This window comes from Scyliorhinus torazame, chromosome 8 (genome assembly GCF_047496885.1).
Source record: "Scyliorhinus torazame isolate Kashiwa2021f chromosome 8, sScyTor2.1, whole genome shotgun sequence".
Taxonomy (NCBI): Eukaryota; Metazoa; Chordata; class Chondrichthyes; order Carcharhiniformes; family Scyliorhinidae; genus Scyliorhinus; species Scyliorhinus torazame.
In genome coordinates, this window is record NC_092714.1 from 34,248,335 (window position 1) to 34,273,151 (window position 24,817).

At 46.6% G+C, this 24,817-nt stretch overlaps 1 protein-coding gene and 1 long non-coding RNA gene across 2 annotated transcripts in view; one reads left to right on the forward strand and one right to left on the reverse strand.

Moving 5' to 3' along the window:
• Positions 1–1,357: 1,357 nt before the first annotated feature.
• Positions 1,358–24,657, reverse strand: LOC140427746 (uncharacterized). Its single transcript, XR_011948598.1, has 3 exons — positions 24,407–24,657; positions 17,607–17,763; positions 1,358–2,743 (listed from the first exon to the last, which is right to left on the reverse strand). It is a non-coding gene; the product is annotated as an uncharacterized lncRNA (long non-coding RNA).
• Positions 24,042–24,817, forward strand: part of setd4 (SET domain containing 4) — an 80,063-nt gene continuing 79,287 nt past the window's right edge. The window contains 1 exon segment of the mRNA XM_072513360.1: positions 24,042–24,467. Within this exon segment, the coding sequence (XP_072369461.1) occupies positions 24,380–24,467 (88 nt within the window). The 5' untranslated portion in view covers positions 24,042–24,379.

Genomic DNA, 24,817 nt, shown 5'->3' on the forward strand with positions numbered 1-24,817 from the left:
GCATCATTGTTGCGGGTCTCCGTATCGGTCTGTGGCCTCCATATTGGCATTGTCAGCCACGACTGCAACAGGTAAGCCCAGTCGCCCAGTAACCAGCCCCGCGGCTGTGGGGAGTGTCCCTGGAACATGTCTGGGATCACAGAGTGCGCCACGGTGAAAGAGCCATGTACACTGCCTGGGTATCGGACGCAGGCGTGCAGGATCCGCATCTGATGGTCACAGACCACCTGAATGTTCATCGAATGGTGAACAGTGGCCTGTTATCCGCCGGTGGCCATAGGGCAACATGAACCCCATCGATGCCCCCCCGGACCCGGGGCATCCTGGCGATGGCAGCGAAGCCAGCTGCCCGGGCATCCTGGTGGTGCGGCCCACAGATTACTGGATGTACTGCTCCGCCTGGGCATATAGGGCGTCTGTGACAGCATGGATGCAGCTGTGCGCCGATGCCTGGGAGATGCCGGACATGTCCCCACTCGGCGACTGGAACGACCCCGTTGCGTAAAGGTTCAGCGCCACTGTAGCCTTGACGACCACCGGGAGCGGGTGTCCTCCCCCATTCCCATGTGGTGCCAGGTGGGTCATCGTGTGGCAGATGGGTCACCCTGTCTCCCAACTCGTCCGCAGTCTCTGTCTGCATGCCCGGTCCAGAAGGTCCTCAAAGGACATGCATCGCAGTAAACGCGTGGCCTCATCCGGTGCCTCCTTAGCACCTCTTCCTCCTCCTCGGCCTGTCGAGCGGGCGGCCCTCCAGCCTGAGCGGCTGCCACCTGCCCCTCTGCAGCCCGCTCCTCTGCTGCAGCCCACCCCGCCCAAACTTCATGACCCACGCTGCCCAAACTTTGCAAACCAACATTATCGCTTACCTTCAATGTGACGGGTGAGCCTGCTTGGTCTTCACTACCTCACTTGCTTTCCCATTCATTAGTACATTTCTGCTAAAGACTTCAGCTGATGGTTTAAGACGTCACTGCATCCATTGAACAAAATCAAGAGATTTGTCTTTGAACCCCCCGTGCTTCGTCTTCAAATGCCTTTGACGTTTTGAGTGATTTAATCTTTCATTTGCCAGTACTTTCCTTTATATGATGTGGAGATGCCGGCATTGGACTGGGGTGGGCACAGTAAGAAGTCTTACAACACCAGGTTAAAGTCCAACACGTTTGTTTGGAATCACTAGCTTTCAGAGCGCAGCTCCTTCATCAGGTGAGTCGTGGCGCATGGTGGGTTCGAAGACAAACCTCTTGATTTTTTTCAACGGATGCAATGAGGTCTTAAGCCTGATGAAGGAGCTGCGCTCCGAAAGCTAGTGATTCCAAACATACCTGTTGGACTTTAACCTGGTGTTGTAAGACTTCGTACTGTTTCCTTTACATAACGTATATCAACATTGCATCCCGATTTGCAGTGGCACAATTAATAAACCCGTACCGCACGCAGACATGGTGCAGACCCCACACAGGCACAGGGAAACCCACGCAGACACGGGGAGAACTTGCAGACTGCACAGACAGTGACCCAAGTCGGGAATCGAACCTGGGACCCTGGCGCTATGAAGAACAATGCTAACCACTGTGCTGACAACTACGTTGCTGGGTGTTTAATATAGACCCCTGTAAAGTCAGCGGGAAATTGAGGAGCAAATATGTGAGCAAATTGTGGAGGGATATAAAAAATTATAAGAAGGTAATTATATTCGGTCATTTCAACTTTCCCAAAATTAATTAGGATAACCATCATGTTAAGGGCTTAGATCAATGTTTTTCAAACTTTTTTTCCGGGGACCCATTTTTACCAACCAGCCAACCTTCGGGACCCACGGTGGCCAACCTTCATGACCCACGCCCGCCGACCTTCGCGACCCACCATTTTCTCTTACCGTTAATGTGAGAGGTGAGCCTGCTTGGTCCTCACAACCTCACTCCAATCAGGTTCACAGGAAGAGAGGGCTCTGCGCATATCGGGTGAAGGATTCAGCCGGTTCCTTTGTGCCGTATTCATCTTTGCGAGGTCGGAAAATCCAACCTCGCACATGTAGGGCGTTGTGAAGGGCACGAGCAACAAAATGCTTGTTTTACTCAGCTCCGAATACTCCTCAGAGATGCTACTCTAGAATGCTGACAGCCTCATTGACTTGTGCCGTGTTTTTAATATGCTGTCACAGCTGAGGTGCATGACCTCAATTTCTTCATTTGGAGTCAGCTGCAAGTTAAGAACTGATTCTGGGGTCTCAAACTCAAAGGAATTTTTAACCCACCTCTTCTCTCCTGGGGCTGTTTAGCACAGGGCTAAATCGCTGGCTTTGGAAGCAGACCAAGGCAGGCCAGCAGCACGGTTCGATTCCCATAACAGCCTCCCCGAACAGGCGCCGGAATGTGGCGACTAGGGGCTTTTCACAGTAACTTCATTTGAAGCCTACTTGTGACAATAAGCGATTTTCATTTCATTTCATTTCTCAAAATCTTAAACTTCTCCTCTGGAAAATAGCGATCAAAATTGTTGATCAGCGCAGCCAGATGCAACTGAATCAGGCTTGCCAGTCTACTTCCAATTTCCTGACTAATGCTGTTTTCTTCGATGTGTCGAAGCAGTGTGGGAAACATGTAGTAGTTTTGGTTTTGCACTCGCAATTGCCAAACTTCCAATATCTTTTGGAAAGCCTCGATTTCTTCACAGTGCCGAAAGCAATCATCATCCTTCCCTTGCAATTTGAGGTTCAGTTCATTTAGAATTGAAAAGATGTCTGCAAGGGAAGACATTGTTAGCATCCAAGTTTCATCAGCAAACAAAAGGTTTTGGATTGGGGAGAGCAGATTTTAACAAAACAAGGCAGGAACTGGCCAAGGTAGACTGGAAAGAGTTACTTGTGGAGCAATCTACAGAAAAGCAGTGGGGGCATTCAAAGATGAAATGGGGAGGGGACAGGCCCATTACGTTCCCTCTAGGGTAATAGAGAACCATAGATGACCAGAGACATTCAGGATAGGTTGAGCAGGAAAAGAGAGTTTTTTAGCAAATATAAGGGTAGCCAGTCTGCAGAGGCATTAGTGGAGTACAAAAAGTGCAGAATGGAGCTTAAGAAATCAATTAGGAGAGCAAAGAGGAGGTATGAGAAACCTCTGGCTAGTAAAAGTAGGGAAAATCTCAAGATATTCTATAAGTATGGGAAGAGGATAACCAGGGAAAGAGTAGGGCCCATTAAGGACCAAGGGGAAAAATCTGTGGATGGAGCCAGAGGACATTGGTAGGTTGTTGACTTAAGAGAGCAAGTAGGTAGTTACGGAACTTGGGGAGAGAGATTGTGAGGTTCTTGAGCAAATGGTCACAGGAAGTGACAAGGTATTGGAGGTATTGGCGGGCTTAAAATTGGACAAATCTCCAGGTCTGGATGAATTGTGTCCCAGGCTGCTGTGGGAGGCGGGGGAGGAGATTGCTGGGGCTCTGACCCTAATTTTTAATTTCCCTCTGGCCACGGGGGAGGTGCCAGAGGACTGGAGAACAGCTAATGTGGCCCCCCTATTTAAGAAAGGTTGTAGAGATAAGCCAGGGAACTACAGACCCGTGAGTCTCATGCCAGTGGTTGGGAAACTACTGGAGAAGATTCTGAAGGAGTGAATCTATTGAGGCAAGGATAGTCAGCATGGTTTTGGCAGAGGGAGGTCATGCCTAACAAATTTGATTGAATGTTTTGAGCATGAACCAAGTGTATAGATGAGGGTAGTGTAGTTGATGTAGTTTACATGGATTTCAGCAAAGCCTTTAACAAGGTCCCACATAGAGTCATCGAGGTTTACAGCATGAAAACAGGCCCTTCAGCCCAACTTGTCCATGCCACCCAGTTTTTACCACTAAACTAGTCCCAATTGCCCACATTTGGCCCATAACGCTCTATACGCAGCTTTCCCATATAACTACCTCAATGCTTTTTAAAAGACAAAATTGTATCCACCTCTACTGGGAGACTTATTTAGAAGGCAAATGCACATGCGATACAGAATGATTTGGTATGATGGATTCATAATTGGCTTTGCAGTAGGAGACAGAGGGTGATGATAGACGGCTGCTTTAGTGTCTGGAAGCCAGTGACCAGTGGCGTACCACAGGGATCAGTGCTGGGCCCCCTATTGTTTGTCATTTATATAAATGGGGGGTAGGATCAGTGAGTTTGCGGATGACACAAAGATTACCAGTGAGGTTGAATGTCTTGGGTTACAGGAAGATATATACAGGATGGTCAAATGGGCGGATAAGTGGTAGATGGAATTTAACCCTGAAAAGTGTGAGGTGATACACTTTGGAAGGAGTAATTTGACAAGGAAATATACTATGAAAGGTCTGACACTGGGAAGTTCCGAAGAACAAAGGGACCTTGGAGTGTTTGTCCATTGATCTGTGAAGGCAGAAGCGCAGGTTAATAGGGTGGTGAAAAAGGCATATGGGACACTCACTTTTATCAATCGGGGCATAGATTACAAAATCAGGGAGTTGTATAGAACTTTGGTGAGGCCACAGCTGGAGTACTGTGTGCAATTCTGGTCGCCACATTATAGGAACAATGTAATTGCATTGGAGGGGTGCACAGACGATTCATCAGAATGTTGCCTGGGATGGAACATTTAAGTTATAAATAGAGGTTGGATAGGCTTGGGTTGTTTTCTCTGGAGCAGCGAAGACTGAGGCGTGACCTGATTGAGGTGTTCAAGGTTATGAGGGGTATGGACGGGGTAGGTAGGGAGCAGCTGTTCCCCTTTGTTGAAGGGCCGGTTACGAGGGGACACAAGTTCAAAGTGAGGGGTGGGAGGTTTAGGTGGGATTTGAGGAAAAACATTTTTACCCAGAGAGTGGTGACGGTCTGGAATGCACTGCCTGGGAGGGTGGTAGAGGCGAGATGCCTCACATCCTTTAAAAAGTACCTGGGTGAGCACTTGGCACACCATAACATTCAAGGCAATGGGCCAAGTGCTGGCAGATGGGATTAGGTCAGGGCCTTTCATGTGTCGGTGCAGACTCGATGGGCTGAAGGGCCTCTTCTGCACTGTAGTATTCTGGGATTGTGTGACAGTTGTCGGCCAATATAGGGAAGATCTAATAGAAACTTACAAGATAATGAATGGCTTAGATAGGGTGGACATAGGGAAGTTGTTTCCATTAGCAGGGGAGACTAGGACCCGGGGCACAGCCTTAGAATAAAAGGGAGTCACTTTAGAACAGAGATGAGGAGAAATTTCTTCAGCCAGAGAGTGGTGGGTCTGTGGAATTCATTGCCACAGAGGGCGGTGGAGGCCGGGACGTTGAGTGTCTTTAAGACAGAAGTTGATAAATTCTTGATTTCTCGAGGAATTAAGGGCTATGGAGAGCGGGTAAATGCAGTTGAAATCAGCCATGATTGAATGGTGGAGTGGACTCGATGGGCCGAATGGCCTTACTTCCGCTCCTATGTTTTATGGTCTTAATATCAGGTGACTCTTGAAAGTGGTCATGTCCCTATCTCAGGGGAAGGTGCCTGAAGTAATGATTTCCATGGATGCAGAGAAAGCTTTCGATTGGGTGGAGTGGAGGTACCTCTTTCAGGTTCTGGGATTGTTCGGATTTTGACCAACATTATCTCCTGGGTGAGATTGTTATGTAGTGCTCCCATGGTGGGTGTCCGAACTAACGCAATGAGCTCAGGGTATTTCAGGCAGTACAGGGGCACGAGACAGGGATGTCCCTTGTCCCCACTGTTGTTTGTGCGAGCAATTAAACCTTGGCCATGGCATTTAGGTCGTCAAATGAGTGGAGAGGTATAGCGAGAGGGGGAAAGGAGCATAGGGTGTCCCTTTATGCTGATGACCTGTTGTACGTTTCGGGCTCCCTCTCCTGTATGGGGAAGATAATGGAACTGCTGAGGAAGTTGGATCAAAAGCAAAATATTTCCGGTAAACCCCCTGGGTAGGGGAGCAGATTTGGGAACCCTGCCATTCAAGCTGGAAAAGTTGAGGTTTAGATATCTAGGGATTCAGATGGCTCGTGATTAGGCCCTGCTGCACAAATTACACTTAGCCAGTCTGGTGGAGTGGGTGAAATGGGACTTGAGGAGATGGGATTCTCTCTCACTTTCCGTGGCGGGAAGAGTACAGACGATCAAAGTGAGCATTTTGCCGGGATTCCTATTTGTGTTCCAGTCTCTCCCGATCTTCCTCCCCAAAGCTTTTTTTGTTCGGATGGACAAGTTAATCTCAGATTCTGTGTGGTCGGGCAAGACACCCATGGTTCATAGAGCCTTTCTGCAGAAGGGACTGCGTTTGGAGGGGATGGCGTTACCAGATTTAATGCTCTACTACTAGGCGGCGAACATTGAGAAGGCGATGGTGGTGGGGGGGAGCCAGGGTTGGAGTGGGGGCAGATGGAAGAGGCCTCCTGTGTAGGGTCGTGTTTAAAGGCATTGGACACTGCCCACTCCCGTTTTCCCCAGCCAAATTCACAACAAACCCGGTAGTGGTGACATCCTTTAAATATGGAATCAATTCAGGCAACATTTTAGATTAGGGGGCATGTCAGTTCTGTCGCCAACCTACCAAAACCATAGATTTATTCTGTCTGGGATAGTTGCAACATACATGATTTGGAAGAGGGAGGGGTGTCGAGAGGTTCCGGGATCTCTACATGGAGGGTGTGTTCATGGGACAAGAGGGGTTGAAGGAAACATACCAACTCCCGGGGGGGAGTGAGTTTAGATATATGCGGGACTTTGTTCACAAAGAACTCTCTTTGCTCCCCCGGTTGCTGAGACATACGCTGATTGATTGGATGTTATCTTGTGATAAGCTGGGGGAAGGGAAGATCTCGTACATATATAGGTATTTGATGGAGACGGGGAAGGCTCCGTTAGAAGAGATAAAGGGGAAGTGGGAAGAGGAATTGTGCTTGTGGCTGGAGAGAGGGGCCTGGAGTGAGATTTTGTATCGGGTAAATTCTACTTCCTCATGCGTTTGGCTAAGCTCGATACAATTTAAGGTAGTTCATAGGGCGCCCGTGACTAGGGCACGCATGAGTGGGTTTTTCCCCAACGTTGAGAAATGGCGTGAGCAGTATTTAGGGGGGGGGGGGGGGGGGGGTTGACGAACCATTCACACATGTTCTGGTCCTGCCCAAAATTTGTTGAGCTCTGGGTTTCGTTCTCTGAGACCACGTCGGTGATCGTGGGGGGTAGGTTGGAACCGTGCCCACTGGTGACGATCTTTGGGGTGTCGGACATGCCGGAGCTGTTTGTGGAAGAGGGCCGACGCCTTGGCCTTCGCCTCTCTGATTGCCTGGCGACAAGTCCTGTTTGGCTGGAGGTCAGCAGTGCCACCCAGGGCCTCGGCATGGTTGGGGGACACGGCAGAATTTCTGCGACTGGAACACGTTAAATATGCCATTAGGGGGTCGGAGGAAGGGTTTCACTCAAGGTACAGGGCAGCATGGTAGCACAGTGGTTAGCACTGTTGTTTCACGGCTCTAGGGTCCCAGGTTCAATTCCCAGTTTGGGTCCCTGTCTGTGCGGAGTCTGCACGTTCTCCCTGTGTCTGCATGGATTTCCTCCGGGAACTCCGGTTTCCTCCCACAAGTCCCAAAAGACGTGCTGTTAGGTGAATTGGACACTCTGAATTCTTCCTCGGTGTACCCGAACAGGCGCCGGAGTGTGGTGACTATGGATTTTCACAGTAACTTCATTGCAGTGTTACTGTAAGCCTACTTGTAATAAAAATTATTATTATTATGTGGAAGCCGTTCATTGCTTTCTTTAAAGATTTATTTGTGGTCAGCAACTGGGGGAGGGGGGGAGGTTGATGCTTTGGGGTTACAATAGTTAACCTGTAAAAACAAACAATGGCAAACTAATATATTTGAGTGTTTTATATATGTTTGGGAAATATTTTGTATTGTTTGGAATAAAATATATATTTTTTTAAATGACTGATGTTTTGGACAGCTTCTCCATCCCATTTGTGGAGGGGGAGAGAAGTAATGAGTTTGAATCCCTGTTGGGCCCAGAGGAAAGTTTAAAATGCATTGGGTTGATGCAGACTGGTAAAATCCCTGGCCCAGATGGCTTCCCCATTGAATTTTATAAGACAATCACAGAGCAGTTGATGCCTTTAATTCTGGACATGTTTAATGGTTCTTTATCCTAGGATTTGTTGCCCTCTACCCCCACACATGCCTCTATCACCTTGATTCTCAAAAAAGAAAAAGACCCAACAGAGCGTGGGTCGTATCGACCTATCTCACTCTTAAATGCGGATGTTAAGTTAATTGCCAAGGTTCTGGCACTATGGCTGGAGCCCTGCTTCCCACAGGTAATCTCGGAGGATCAGACAGTCTTCATTGAAGGTCAACAATTGTCGGTCAATATACGTCGTCTGCTAAACTTGTCCTTTTCCCTCCTCGGTACATGAACTGAGGCGATTGTTTCCCAGTCAACCTCAACGCTATCTTTTCTCCTTGCCAAGACTAGTTTTCATTATCTGGGGGTCTGGGTGGCCCACAATTGGGCCTCGCTTCATAAATTAAATGACACTAATCTGGTTAATAGTGTCAAGTCAGACTTGCAGAGGTGGGATAATCTCCCCCTATCCTTGGCGGGAAGGGTTCAGACTATTAAAATGAATGTGCTCCGGAGATTTTTATTCCTTTCTCAATGTCTCCCATTTTACTCCCCAACTCCTTTCTTGTCAAATTCAACAAATAAATGTCCTCATTTATTTGGCAGTAAGACTCCAAGGATCCATGGGCTTTGCTTCAAAGAGACAGACAAGAGACGGGCTTGGCGCCATCAAATTTACTGTTTTACTATTGGGCAGCCAATATTCAGCAATCCTGGTTCCACATGGGGTCAAATGGAAGGGAGCTCCTATGCTGTTTCTAGCCTTGGCGCAATAGTTACTGAGATTCCATTGAGATTCTATGCCCTCTCTCTGCCAGATGTGATCGTAACAGAAGGGTTTCCTGTTGACAAACTAGCTCCCCCTCTGAGGCTATCAATAAATCGTCAGCATGTTGAAGGAATGCTGAGCCTTCAGACAACTGGCACTCGTTCAAGTCTTTTTTAACTGCTGCAGCATACACTGCTGGCTTTCCGTATAGCCTTGTGGCAGGCCCGTCCAAGTGTACTGTTCATTCCGATATGTAAAATCAAACAGATATTGACTGTCCGGGTGCAATGGTATAGAGAAAAAGGCTGAGCATAAGTCTGTAACGGAGAAAATATCCACTGTTGCTGGTGTAGATGACAAAATGACATTTGTGTTAGGCACCAATGGAGCATTAGGGATGACTATTTTATTGATGATCTGAGATCTTGCACAAACCCCCACTCGTTGGGTCTTTCTACTTTTGGAATGGGGAGTATAGGGGTGTTACAGGGGCTTTGTGTTTTCTTCAGTATCCCTTGCTGTAATAGTGCAATGATCACACCCTCTATCCCTTTTTCTGCTTCTGGCACCAACCTGTATAGTTTTAAGCAGGGCAGGGTAATGTTCTTCAGAAGCTTTGCACTCTCCCCTGACCTTTGGTTGGTTGGCGTACAAAATGTGCTGATTGAATTAGTTACATATTTCCTTTTTCGCTTTCATGATTTTATTGGGCCTTTAAAAGTGGGTGTTGTTGTTTGATTATGTTTATTTGAGTCTGATCCAAATAGGGGATTTAATCTGTAACCATTCTGGAATGGTCATCTAAGCTAAGAAGCTTTGAACTAGGCATGAATATTTTTCACAAAATCAATTTGCTGCCAATTTTGTTGTGGTAAATAAAAGTTTAGATTCAGCGAGTTTAAATGCTAATAGTTGAAAATTGCACAATTCAATTCACAGTGTGAGTAATAACAAAAGTCTTGGGGCAATTAGCGTGTGGCAATAAATATTAGTGTTGGCAGCATTGTCCATATACCAGGAATGATCAAACAAAATGGACGACAGATTCCAGAATCAATCAAATGAAGGTTGTATTTTTTGACTTTATTGTTTCTGTGGAGAAATTATTGGAATATTTTATGGTAAAATCAATTTTAAAAACTATTTTTTTAATATAAATTTAGAGTACCCAATTATTTTTTTCTCCAATTAAGGGGCAATTTAGCATGGCCAATCCACCTACCCTGCATATCTTTGGGTTGTGGGGATGAAACCCACGCAGACACGGGGAGAATGTGCAAACTCCACACGGACAGTGAACCAGGGCCGGGATTTGAACCTGGGTCCTCCGCGCCATAGGCTGCAGTGCTAACCACTGTGCCACGTGCCACCCCTCATCCATGACCATTAGTGTCCAACAATTAGGTGGAGTTATGGCGTTAGGTGGGGGAATGGGATTTGGTAGGTTGCCCTTTCAGAGGAACAGTGCAGACTTGATGGGCCAAATGGCCTCCTTCTGCACTGTAGGGATTCTATGAGATCATCAGAGAGTGTTGGAAGCCGTGAGTCTCAATGAATGGCAGAGCAGGCTCAAGGGGCTGAAGGGCCTACTTCTGTTCCTATAGATCTACAGAATCCATACTGCAGAAGGAACCATTTGACCCATCGAGCTTGCACCAACCTTCTGAAAGAGCACCCTCCCTCGACCCACTCACTCGCCCTATCCCTGTCACCCCGTCTAACCTGCACATCTTTGGACACGAAGGGGCAATTTAGAATGGCCAATCCACCTAACCTGCACATCTTTGGACTGAGAGAGGCAACTGGAGGACCCACACAGTCAGTCACCCAAGGCCAGAATCAAACTGGGGTCTCTGGAGCTGTGAGGCAGCAGTGCTAACCACAGTACCACTGCGCCGCCCCTCCTATGTTCCAAGATTTCTCGCCGGTGACGGAGCAGAAGTAGAGGGAAATTAATGGGATGTTTATATGCAACAAGAAAAACATTGTACAAATGAGAAGTGCCATATTGTTGGAGAGGACAGTGTGAAACAGACTGGTAAGCTCGAGGAAATACTTGTTAGGAAGGAAGATGTGTTGGGCAATTTGAAAAACTTGAGGATAGAAAGATCCCCCGGGCCTGACGGGATATATCCAAGGATTCTATGGGAAGCAAGAGATGAAATTGCAGAGCCGTTGGCAATGATCTTTTCGTCCTCACTGTCAACAGGGGTGGTACCAGGGGATTGGAGAGTGGCGAATGTCGTGCCCCTGTTCAAAAAAGGGACTAGGGATAACCCTGGGAATTACAGGCCAGTTAGTCTTACTTCGGTGGTAGGCAAAGTAATGGAAAGGGTACTGAAGGATAGGATTTCTGAGCATCTGGAAAGACACTGGTTGATTAGGGATAGTCAGCACGGATTTGTGAGGGGTAGGTCTTGCCTTACAAGTCTTATTGAATTCTTTGAGGAGGTGACCAAGCATGTGGATGAAGGTAAAGCAGTGGATGTAGTGTACATGGATTTTAGTAAGGCATTTGATAAGGTTCCCCATGGTAGGCTTATGCAGAAAGTACGGAGTCATGGGATAGTGGGAAATTTGGCAGTTGGATAACGAACTGGCTAACCGATAGAAGTCAGAGAGTGGTGGTGGATGGCAAATATTCCACCTGGATCCCAGTTACCAGTGGCGTACCGCAGGGATCAGTTCTGGGTCCTCTGCTGTTTGTGATTTTCATTAATGACTTGGATGAGGAAGTTGAAGGATGGGTTAGTAAATTTGCAGACGATACGAAGATTGGTGGAGTTGTGGATAGTGAGGAGGGCTGTTGTCGGCTGCAAAGAGACATAGATAGGATGCAGAGCTGGGCTGAGAAGTGGCAGATGGAGTTTAACCCTGAAAAGTGTGAGGTTGTCCATTTTGGAAGGACAAATATGAATGCGGAATACAGGGTTAACGGTAGAGTTCTTGGCAATGTGGAGGAGCAGAGAGATCTTGGGGTCTATGTTCATACATCTTTGAAAGTTGCCACTCAAGTGGATAGAGCTGTGAAGAAGGCCTATGGTGTGCTAGCGTTCATTAACAGAGGGATTGAATTTAAGAGCCGTGAGGTGATGATGCAGCTGTACAAAACCTTGGTCAGGCCACATTTGGAGTACTGTGTACAGTTCTGGTTGCCTCATTTTAGGGAGGATGTGGAAGCTTTGGAAAAGGTGCAAAGGAGATTTACCAGGATGTTGCTTGGAATGGAGAGTAGGTCTTACGAGGAAAGGTTGAGGGTGCTAGGCCTTTTCTCATTAGAACGGAGAAGGATGAGGGGCGACTTGATAGAGGTTTATAAGATGATCAGGGGAATAGATAAGAGTAGACAGTCAGAGACTTTTTCCCCGGGTGGAACAAACCATTACAAGGGGATATAAATTTAAGGTGAATGATGGAAGATATAGGGGGGATGTCAGAGGTAGGTTCTTTACCCAGAGAGTAGTGGGGGCATGGAATGCATTGCATGTGGAAGTAGTTGAGTTGGAAACATTAGGGACCTTCAAGCAGCTATTGGATAGGTACATGGATTACGGTAGAATGATATAGTGTAGATTAATTTGTTCTTAAGGGCAGCACGGTAACATTGTGGATAGCACAATTGCTTCACAGCTCCAGGGTCCTAGGTTCAGTTCCGGCTAGGGTCACTGTCTGTGCGGAGTCTGCACATCCTCCCCGTGTGTGCGTGGGTTTCCTCCGGGTGCTCCGGTTTCCTCCCACAGTCCAAAGATGTGCAGGTTAGGTGGATTGGCCATGCTAAATTGCCCTTAGTGTCCAAAATTGCCCTTAGTGTTGGGTGGAGGTGTTGACCTTGGGTAGGGTGCTCTTTCCAAGAGCCGGTGCAGACTCAATGGGCCGAATGGCCTCCTTCTGCACTGTAAAATCTATGATAATCTATGATTAATCTAGGACAAAGGTTCAGCACAACATCGTGGGCCGAAGGGCCTGTTCTGTGCTGTATTTTTCTTTGTTCTAAAACTAGTCAAACTGCATCTTCCTAATTCATGGGTGCGGGGTGCGGTTAGCTGTGCAGAATGTTAAAATATATCAGTTAGCCTCGCATCCCTAGCTCTCTTGTTTTACAGGGCTGTCAAGCTGGGTGTGCCAAGTGTGAGAATAATTTCCAATATTCTTAGAACGCAGAGGAAAGGCTGTCAGGAAGGAAGATCTAAATTCACTTCAGCTCTCTCTCCCATTCAGGGCAATTGGGATTGTCCACCAGGTCTTATGGACCATGGAGTCGATATCTGGAGAGATCAGGGTAAAGTAAAGTCGCCGAAGTCCCAGATGACCATAAGCTGCTTTCCCCTTTAAGGAGGGAGAGCTGATTGTGTAATTTGAGAGCCATGTTCCGTGGTGCATCCTTGTTATCATTGAGCAGCTATGCCAACAATTTGATATCCCGAGACACTCCTTTTTTAAGTATGTGCAACTTGTAGATTTTATCCTTAATAAGACAACTATGCACCTTCATGTTTCATTCCTGATTCCTGTGGAACCTACGTAGTTAATTAGCACTTGTAGGTATATTTATGTCACATGAATAGTTTTAGTTTAGTGTAATAATCAATCAACATACTATTATATGATTCTGATTAAACTTGTAGTGAGTTTTAGTTTCAGTACCATGTGACTATTCTCAGCTTCACTTGACAGGACGTTTCGCCAGAATAAAGCTAACCATGGATGAGCTGATCACAGATAACACCTCAAGAGTTCCCTGTTGAATGGGCAGCTCACATTTATCAGTAAAGGGAAGGCGAGCAGGAATTTATGGGTTCAAGGTAGGGAGGTACAACAGCAGATGTTTCTTACATTAATTTAGCTCACAGCACTTTACCCTTAACTTTGTATTAGAGATATGCTAAGTGACAGTTTGTGATTAGCTGCAATTGTACAATTCTTTAGATCTTTATTATTCTACACTATATTAATCAAATGTATAAGGAGACTGGTTTTGAACGTCACATTTACTCACTCTGTATAACTTTAAGTACAACTTGCATTGTAACTTTCTATATTAGTACTTTGTAATTTACGGAATTAGGTATACATAAGTTTATCACGTTATTCTTTGTTCTAACTCTGAAGTGACTCAGTCCAAGTCCCAACACCTACAGAGGAAAGGACAGAGCCTCCAAAACAGTCACCAATACGGATTTGATTTAATAAGGAGCCTGCACCAATTAAATAAATCCCAAGACTATGCGCTCAAAGAGCGATTCATAAGACAGCATACCTCCTCCATCCGAAACAAATGGACAAGGAAGATAACATAAAACATCCTTAGCAAGAGGTGACAGAAACAAACTTTAATGAGAGGGATGGTCCCACAAGTTATTGGCATCTTAGAGAGCCAATCAGAGGACAATGGGAAATGACATCAATAGATAACCATCACCCTCGGGAAACCAATGAGAAACGGATCACACCCACCTTGACCAATCACAGATCGATCGTGCACACATTAAGCCAATTAAGAATTAGCCCCGCCTCATTCAGGCCAATCAGGAAACAATAACATAATTGATCATGCTTTGGGTTGTGGCTGGGAAAGGGTTAATAAAGTGCAGCTTTCAGTGAGCAAGGCGCACAACAAGTTTGAAAGTGAAGTTTACAGAACCTGCTGTCCACAGGGAAGCAGGCGGCCCACAGGGATTCTGGGGGGAGAATGGAGGCCGAGTGTCTCCTCGCATCCTAAGCTGAACTAGAAAGCAAGAGCCGCAATACACTCGCCAATTCACCGGCTTTGTTCAATATTAATTCATATCTTAAATAACATTTCCTGAGTTACTTCACTGGACTGTCTCCTGCTGCCTTTTTTGGTTAAAGTCTCAATTGAACAAAATTGAATTTAAGTTCAAGTAATATCTCGAACTCATAAAGTTTTATGACACCGTGTGAGCTTGTGTGATTATAATTGAAACACTGCAGTCTTGGGAAAGAGACCTTGATCTCAATATTGATGAGGAGACCCAGGGTAATATACGGGAATTTGCCAGTAAAATTTCAGCCTGTAATAGAATGAAGGAGACTCATATCACACCGAGCCACACACCATCCTGACTTGGAAATATGTCGCCGTGCCTTCACTGTCGCTGGGTCAAAATCCTGTAACTTTCTCCCGAACAGCACTGCGGGAGTACTTACACCTCATGGACTGCAGCGGTTCAAGAAGGAAGCTCACCACCACCACCTTCTCAAGGGTAATTAAGGATGGCCAATGAATGCTGGCCTAGTCAGCAAAGCCCACATCGTTTGAATGAATAAAAAATCTAGAGAAGAAGATGGGAAGTTGTTTGTACTTAATTGTGATCTGAAACCGTAAAAAGTGTGGGATGTGAGCAGATCGAGCTCACTTGTTACATCTCTCTTTCATCCCCATGTGCACATCATCCATGCAGCCTGTTAATACTTCCTGTCCAGGTTCACACACACACACACACACACACACACACACACACACGCAGTTTCCTGAATGTTACTGGAGTATCACAGTTACAAAACTGTATTGCACCATTAATCATCACCTTCAATAAATAAGAGATAAAACTCAAGATAGAGAAAGGAAACTTGTTTTCATTAATGAAATGGCCCTGCTAAATTGCCCTCAGTGACCAAAAAAGGTTCGGTGGGGTTACTGGGTTACGGGGATAGGGTGGAGGTATGGGCTTAGGTAGGGTGCCCTTCCCAAGGGCCGGTGTAGAGTCGATGGGCCGAATGGTCTCCTTCTGCATTGTGAATTCTATGAGAATTAAAAAATAAATTTGATGATGCTCTGAACAAGTTGAAGAACCAATTTGGGGAGAAGATTCAACAATGATCAATATTCCAGGTGGAAACCAAGAGCTGAAAGAACGAGACTGAAGAGCTGGAGAGCCACCTGGATGGAGAAGAGGAGGCATTGAAAGGAAAAGGAACAGAGTATTCCAAGTGGGGAGCAGATAACGAAGCCATGAGTACGCACAATTACAGAACTAAAACAAGACTTCACCAGAAACAGACCGGACCAAATGGCAGACAGGCTTGACTGCAGGTGGAGATCTTTAAAATGCTATGAGGAAGGAATTGGCTGCCTGTTGCCAACCTCCTCTTGTCCTACAACATGGCACCCCCAAAACTACCACGGGGGTCATGCCAGCCAAATTGGCTATGGGCTGCGATGCACGATCAATTGCACAAAGACTAAAGTTGGGTACAACTGTGGCTTTATTGCAGTCAGATGCGTGGCCTCCTGCTGCAGCTGGCGAAATGGCAGCTGACTAGAGGACACGCATATTTATACTCCTCCTACTGGGCGGAGCCAGCCGGCAGGGGCTACCGGCGAACCTGTAGTACAGGTCCTACCTTACATCCCCTAATACAGGTGTACAGTGGTTCACCACAGGCTGCCACCTCAACTAATTTGGACTTGATATTTCCAAATTTAATGGGGAGGGTGGAGGCCCACTCTGGTTAACCGGTCAGATAGTGTCCCAATCTGGACCTGTAATGTACGTGGTCAGTGTCAATGGTAGGTCTGTGTGGAAGCATGCTGACCATGTGAGGTGCCAGGATACACAAACCCCCATTCCAGCTGGATCTAACCCGTGCTGCTGCCGCTCCGGTGGCCGTTCCAGAGCGGAGGGAGCCAGGAATTTCAGAGTCACCTGAAGAGTTGGCTTCTGCAGACAACAAGACTACCTCGGAGACGGTGGAGTTGGCTGGGGCACTAAGGAGGTCCGTGAGGGTTCGAAGGTCCCCGGACAGACTGACTCTGTGATGGACTCTTTTCCCTCGTGTCTCTTGACCTTGTATATAGCACTTGTATACATCTTACTAACGTAATAAGGGATTTAAGGGAGGGGGGATGGGGTAGCGCAGCACCTTTAAGAGAGCATACTTTGTGATCCATGTGACTGGCTCGGGCCAATCACACAGGAGCATGCAACCCCCAATCAATAGAGAGAAAGCATGGGGCCCTGGGAGCAGGGGGCCTGGGCATTGAGCTCCCGGGGCTGGAGAGTGAAGACCTGTCCAACATTGCTCTGTGCCTGTACACAGTTGCCTTGTCAACTGTAATAAACCCCTTCAGGGTGACTGGAAGTCTCCGGTTTATTGTCTCCAGCCACCACAAGGTTCTTTCTTGATCTGTGCATAGCCCATCTCTGCTGCTGTTAATGTCCTTGATACAGACAAGACTTGTCACCCATTCTACATTATTATTGCACTAAGTCTAGGTTGAGATACATCTCTTTGTACAGTGATTTCTTTCATATGGGTATCACAACTAAAGACTGACATGCTGTTGACCACTTCTTTAAGGAAACCTGCAATTTATTGCGATTCTCCCGAGAACCACCCTGAATCCCTCGGTGTTAAATCCTGAGTGGTTTTGTCATGTCTGACCGATGTGTAAGAAATGTACTCCAATATTTTAATTCAGATTTTTCATTTTATCTCAAATACAAAACACCAGTACAAACATAAACCCCCAAAACATAGCCTACCCCCTCCCACAACCTAACCACTCCCCCCTTAACAACTAACGGTGACCAACTCCTTAAGTAAACAATGAACGGCTGCCACCTTCGGAAAAACTCCTCAATTGTTCCCTCGTGGTGTACTTGACTTTCTCAAGATGTAGGAACTCCTTCAGATCTCCCAGCCACACTGAGCGGAAAAGCAGACCTCCACCCCAGCCATACTCACCTCCAAGCTATCAACAAGGCGAAGGCCAGGACATGGGTCCCACAAAATGTACTCCAAGATTGCACCAATCCAAGTGGCCACTGGTTCCCATATGCACCAGTCAGTATCAGCATTGCCAAAACCACTTTAAACGTTAGCTGTGGGGAAGGAGCTCACCCTAAACAGAGTGGGGGAAAACAAAGAGCGATATCACAGACATACATTCATTGGTTGGTACCTAACTGCCAATTTGCATTACCTAATGTGAATTGCTTTTAGATCAAAGGTGAATAGGAGAAATATTTTACAGATTAAAAAGCTAAAGACAAGTCGGAAATTTTAAAAACTAATTAAATAAAATGGAGATGCAGGGCCAGGCGATGTGTTGTTCCTGTGTGATGTGGGAGCTGGTGGACCCCATTGTGGTTCCTAGTGAGCACATTCGTAGCAAATGTTGGTTGCTCGGGGAACTTCAACCTGGAGTTGACGAGCTGGAGTCTGAGCTTTGAACGCTGCGACATATCAGGGAGGGGGAGAGTTACCTGGATGCGGTGTTTCGGGAGACAGTCACACCCCTTAAATTAACTACTTTGATTTGGCCAGCAGTCAGGGACAGGAGGGTGTGACTATGAGTGAAGCAGGTAGACAGATGCAGGTGATAGGGTTGCCCCTAGTTGCTCATATTCCCTCAGCAGAACCTATATCATTGATACCAACGTGGACCACGACAACTGTTTTTTTCCCCTCCCACTCCAAATTCCCCTGCAATCCAGATGAGATATCCTGGGCAGCAGGCAGACAACATAGCCATCTGAACTCTCGACCTGGCCACAGAGAACAGTGTCTATGCCCCGAACCCTACTCTATAAGGTTTGTGAGGCACGACCTACCCTTCACAAAACCGTGTTGACTATCTCTAATCAAATTATTCCTTTCCAGATGATTATACATCCTGTCTCTTATAAACCTTTCCAAGATTTTTCCCACAACAGAAGTAAGGCTCACTGGTCTATAGTTACCGGGGTTGTCTCTACTCCCCTTCTTGAACAAAGAGACAACATTTGCTATCCTCCAGTCTTCTGGCACTATTCCTGTAGACAAAGATGACTTAAAGATCAAGGCCAAAGGCTCAGCAATCTCCACCCTAGCTTCCCAGAGAATCCTAGGATAAATACCATCCGGCCCAGGTGACTTATCTATTTTCACACTTTCCAGAATTGCTAACACCTCCTCCTTATGAACCTCAAGCCCTTCTAGTCTAGTAGCCTGAATCTCAGTATTCTCCTCGACAACATTGTCTTTTTCTTGTGTGAATACTGACAAAAAATATTCATTTAGCACCTCTCCTATCTCCTCGGTCTCCAAGCACAACTTCCCACTACTGTCCTTGACTGGCCCTATTCTTACCCTAGTCATTCTTTTATTCCTGACATATCTATAGAAAGCTTTAGGGTTATCCTTGATCCTACCTGCCAAAGACTTCTCATGTCCCCTCCTGGCTCTTCTTAGCTCTCTCTTTAGGGCCTTCCTAGCTAACTTGTAACTCTCGAGCGCCCTAACTGAACCTTCATGTCTCATCTTTACATAAGTCTCCTTCTTCCTCTTGACAAGTGTTTCGACTGCTTTAGTAAACCACGGTTCCCTCACTCGACCACTTCCTCCCTGCCTGACAGGTACATACTTATCAAGGACACGCAGTAGCTGTTCCTTGAACAAGCTCCACATTTCCATTGTGCCCATCCCCTGCAGTTTCCTCTCCATCCGATGCATCCCAAGTCTTGCCTCATCGCATCATAATTGCCTTTCCCCCAAGTTAGAGGGACATAGATAAGCTGCAGCGCTGGGCTGAGAGGTGGCAAATGGAGTTTAATGCAGAAAAGTGTGAGGTGATTCATTTTGGAAGGAATAACAGGAAGACTGAGTACTGGGCTAATGGTAAGATTCTTGGCAGTGTGGATGAGCAGAGAGATCTCGGTGTCCATGTACATAGATCCCTGAAAGTTGCCACCCAGGTTGAGAGGGTTGTTAAGAAGGCGTACGGTGTGTTAGCTTTTATTGGTAGAGGGATAGAGTTTAGGAGCCATGAGGTCATGTTGCAGCTATACAACACTCTGGTGCTGCCGAATTTGGAGTATTGCGTGCAATTCTGGTCGCCGCATTATAGGAAGGATGTGGAAGCATTGGAAAGGGTGCAGAGGAGATTTACCAGAATGTTGCCTGGTATGGAGGGAAGATCTTATGAGGAAAGGCTGAGGGACTTGAGGCTGTTTTCGTTAGAGAGAAGAAGGTTAAGAGGTGACTTAATTGAGACATACAAGATGATCAGAGGATTGGATAGGGTGGACAGTGAGAGCCTTTTTCCTCGGATGGTGATGTCTAGTACGAGGGGACATACCTTTAAATTGAGGGGAGATAGATATAAGACAGATGTCAGAGGTAGGTTCTTTACTCAGAGAGTAGTAAGGGCGTGGAATGCCCTGCCTGCAACAGTAGTGGACTCGCCAACACTAAGGACATTCAAATGGTCATTGGATAGACATATGGACAATAAGGGAATAGTGTAGATGGGCTTTAGAGTGGTTTCACAGGTCGGTGCAACATCGAGGGCCGAAGGGCCTGTACTGCGCTGTAATGTTCTATGTTCTATATTAAAAAACAGAACCAAAAAGGTGATAATCTCCGGATTATTACTGGAGCCATGAGCTAATTGGAACAGGGTCAATAATGCTTGGCTCAAAGGTTGGTGTGGGAGAAATGGGCTTGAATTCATATGACATTGGCACCACTAGGGAAGGAGGGAGCTGTTCCGATGGGACAGTCTTCAGCTGAATCAAGCTGGGCTGTAGATTGATAGAGCTTTAAATTAAATAGTGGGGGCGGGGGGAGGGGTGGGGGTGGCGGTCAGTTCCGTAGATAATTAGAACAATCAAGTTAAAGGGGAAGGTAGGAGTGCAGGACGATGATGAGCCTGATTGTTACCATAAAATAAAAGGAAGGGACAGAATGTGTACACATCATATTGCACCAAGGAATCTGACAAGAGTAGGGAAATTTGATAATAGAACAAACTTAAAGGCTTAGTGTCTGAATGTACAAAGCATTCGGAATAGATTAATGAGTTAACAGTGCAATAGAGACAAAGGGGTATGATTTGGTGGTGATTATTGAGACATGGTTACAAAGAGACGAGAGTTTAATATCCAAGGGTAGTCACTATTTTGGAATGAAAAGGAGGTGGTGTAGCTTTATTAGTAAAGGAGGAGATCAATGCTGTAGTGAGAAATGATATAGGCATTAGGGGTAGGTTTAGCTAGTTGGCAGGACAACTGGTTTGTGATGCAAATAGAGGCTAACAGCATGGATTCAATTCCCGTACCGGCTGAGGTTATTCATCAAAGGCCCCGCCTTCTCAACCTTGTCCCTCACCTGAGGTGTGGTGATCCTCAGGTTAAACCACCACCAGTCAGCTCTCCCCCTCAAAGGAGAAAACAGCCTATGGTCACCTGGGACTAAGGCAACTTTACTTACTTACTTTAGGCAGTAGAGATCAAGACATGTAATCAGTCTGGTTATAAATAAGAAAAGCAAGGGAAAGAAGTCCCTGGTAGGAGTAATCTGTAGGTTCCCAAACAGTAGTTCCACAGTGGGGCACAATATAAACCATAAAATACTGGGGGCTTGTAAGAAATGCGCGGCATTAATCATGGGTGATTTTAATATGCATATGAACTGGATTAATTAAATTGGCAAGGATAGCCGCAAGGGAGAGTTTCTTGAATATATTAGAGATTATTTCTTGAAGCAATATGTTGTGGAACCAACCAGGGAGCAGGCTATTCTGGATCTGATATTGTGTAATGAGGAGGAATTAATTAAGATCTCATAGTTACGTATTCTCGAGGGAAGAGTGATCATTGCATGCGAGAATTTCAAATTCAGCTTGAGGGCAGGAAACTGGAGTCCTGCACTAGTGTTCTGGAATTAAACAAACGGAATTACATGGGCATGAGGACAGATTAGGCTCTCGTGGACTGGGCAGGATGACTAAAACATAGGACAGTTATAATAATAACAATAATCTTTATTGTCACAAGTAGGCCCACATTAACACTGCAATGAAGCTACTGTGAAAAGCCCCTCGTCGCCACATTCCGGCGCCTGTTCGGGTACACTGAGGGAGAATTCAGAATGGAGAAATTACCTAACAGCACGTTTTTCAGGACTTGTGGGAGAAAACTGGAGCACCCGGAGGAAACCCACGCAGACTTGGGGAGAACAAGCGGACTCCGTACAGACAGTGACTTAAGGCGTGAATCTAACCTGGGACCCTGGTGCTGTGAAGCAACAGTGCTAACCACTGTTGATGAACAGTGGCAGATGTTCAAGAAGATATTCAATTCCTCCCAACTAAAATATATTCCAGAGAGGAAGAAAGATTGTAAAAAGGTAAGGGGGCGGGGCGGGGGGCGGGGGGGACAGGGGACATCCATGGTTAAGCAAGGAAGTTTAAAGATAACATAACGATAAAACCTAAGGCATACCATATTGCAAAAGGCAGTGGCAGGTTAGAAGATGGGAAACTTTTAAAGATCGACAAAGGATAACTAGAAATGTATTAAAAAGAGCAAAGGTAAATTATGAAAGAAAACTAGTACAAAATATAAAAAAGGATAGTAAAAGCTCCTATAAGAATATAAAAGGAAAAAGCTAAAGTGAATGTTGGTACCTTGGAGGATGAGACTGGGGAGTTAGTAGTGGGTGGAGACGCTAAATCAACATTTTATCATGGGGAGAGTCCCTAGCTATTCTTCAATGTTGCATTGTGGCATCAACCCCATATTTCACAATTTGTGCTTTTTGTTAAATGTTTATTTGGACATTGTACTCTCCACACCAGAAACAGTCGTGTAATTTCCCTGGAGATGCTCAGAAAAGCGGAAGTTCCCTCCTGTGTTCGCTGAGGGCACAATCTTCCCAGTCTCTCAAGGGCTGAAGCTGGGAGTGGAAGGAAATTTACAGATGTTAGTTTGTTTGTTGTTTACAGCATAGAGGGAGGCCATTCGGCCCATCGTGTCTGCACCGGCTCCCAAAAGAGCAACCTAGCTAGTCTCATTCCCCAGCCCTATCTCTGTAGCCCTCTAAATTCATCACTTTCAAATATATATCCAGCTTTTTTCAAACCTCCTGTGGATTCCAACTCCCAACCCCAACAGCACGGTAGCCTTGTGGATAGCACAATTGCTTCACAGCTCCAGGGTCCCAGGTTCGATTCCGGCTTGGGTCACTGTCTGTGCGGAGTCTGCACATCCTCCCCGTGTGTGCGTGGGTTTCCTCCGGGTGCTCCGGTTTCCTCCCACAGTCCAAAGATGTGCCGGTTAGGTGGATTGGCCATGATAAATTGCCCTTAGTGTCCAAAATTGCCCTTAGTGTTGGGTGGGGTTACTGGGTTATGGGGATAGGGCGGAGGTGTTGACCTTGGGTAGGGTGCTCTTTCCAAGAGCCGGTGCAGACTCGATGGGCCGAATGGCCTCCTTCTGCACTGTAAATTCTATGAAATTCTATGAAAAAACTCTCTGAGTAAAGAAGGTTCTCCTTATCTCACTCCTAGCTCTCTTGCTGACCATTTTGACCCCCTAGTCACTGACATATCAACTAATGGAAACAGAATATCTTTCTTTATTCTGTCAAAATTGTTCACAATTTTGAACACCTCAATAAGGTTGCTTCTCTGCTCCAAGGACAACAAGCCCAATTTCACCAATCCTTCCTTGTATCTAAAATTCCTCATTCCTGGTATCATTCTAGTAAATTAGCGTTAGATCTGCAGGCTGACAGATTCCAGTCTCCAGAAACAGCTCATCACTTGCAGATAATGCTACCTGCCAAACCGCAGTAGGTATAGCCCAACTGGTATGTCCATTTGTGGGCTGATTGGAGACACCACCAGAATCTTCTTGGTGGTGTGACTGAGCTCTCAATGAAGGATCAAGCCCAGCAAGTGCCTAGAGGCAGCCTGCTCGCAGTTAGCTTGACGGGGCCTGTGAGGCCTCCTACACTAACAACCCACATTGAAGCCACTGCCATCAGTGGACCGCAGGGAAAGCTCTTCACAGGGGTGGCCTCGCAGCTGTGACCAGGGGTTTATTTTTCTAAGGATTCCAAGCTAACAGTGCGCACCTCACCCTACAGAAAGGCTTCAGTAACCTGATTGGGCCTAAAGCCTTAGGGACCATCCTTAAAAAGGGAGAGATGGAGGCAGCCTCAATTGGCTGTTTTCAGGAAGATCTCCCAGGCAGACAGTGTAGGACCAGGAGCTGGAAACGCTCTAATCCCACCTCCCCAAAAACCATATTTCCTGATGTGCCAGGATCTTCCTCCCTGCAGTGGGGCACGGTCCCTTTAAGAGATGCGCCATCTGGTGGCCAATCCGTCCCTGGGGCAGAAGCAGGGACCTCAGTGGACGGAGGGGCAAACTGGGATCGGTCACAATGTCAAGACCGAGGGGGGCAACGTTGCTGCTGATCAGAGCTTCATTTGGTTAGCTAATTGCAACAACAAAAAATGTTTGTGTGTGTGCATTTCGTGGAGTTTGAAAGGTTCGCAGACACACACACACACACAGTGCTATTTATTTCAGCATCTCTTTTAAAGGATACTTTGGTTTAAGTTTTTAAAAAAAAGATACATTCCTGGGCGCTTTTCTTCTGAAGTTGGGAGGGGCGGTGAGAGGAATCGCCCCCAGAGGGCATCCTGGCATTTGTAGCGGTGCTGACTTGAACTCCTGCATTGTACTGATGGTCAAGAGGAAAGGCCGGGCTTACCGAAGGAGGAAGCGGAGAGTGAGCCCGCAGCGCAGAGGCAGCCAGGGGCTGGAGGCTGCAGGTAAAGGCTGCGGGAGCGGGGGCAGCTGGCACTGTGTCCCCCCCCCCAGAGCAGTGCCCTCTGCCTGGGCACGGTGGGACAGCCGGAGGGGGGCACAGAGCGGCTCCGCAAGGCCTCGCAGTCACCTCGCTACATTATACTGCAGTCCCCCCTCCTTGAGCTTGGGGGCTGGGCGAGGATCGCCGCCTACCGGCAAGTCCCAGAACAACTGCGCATGAAGGGAGTCCCGTGGGTGCTGGGAAAGGCTGCATTTAAGTGTAAAACAGCCTGTGGCAGCATTTGGGGATCAAGTGCAAAATTGGTGCATTACAAATTCTTAGTGAGAAGGGAACACTGACTAGCCACAGGAG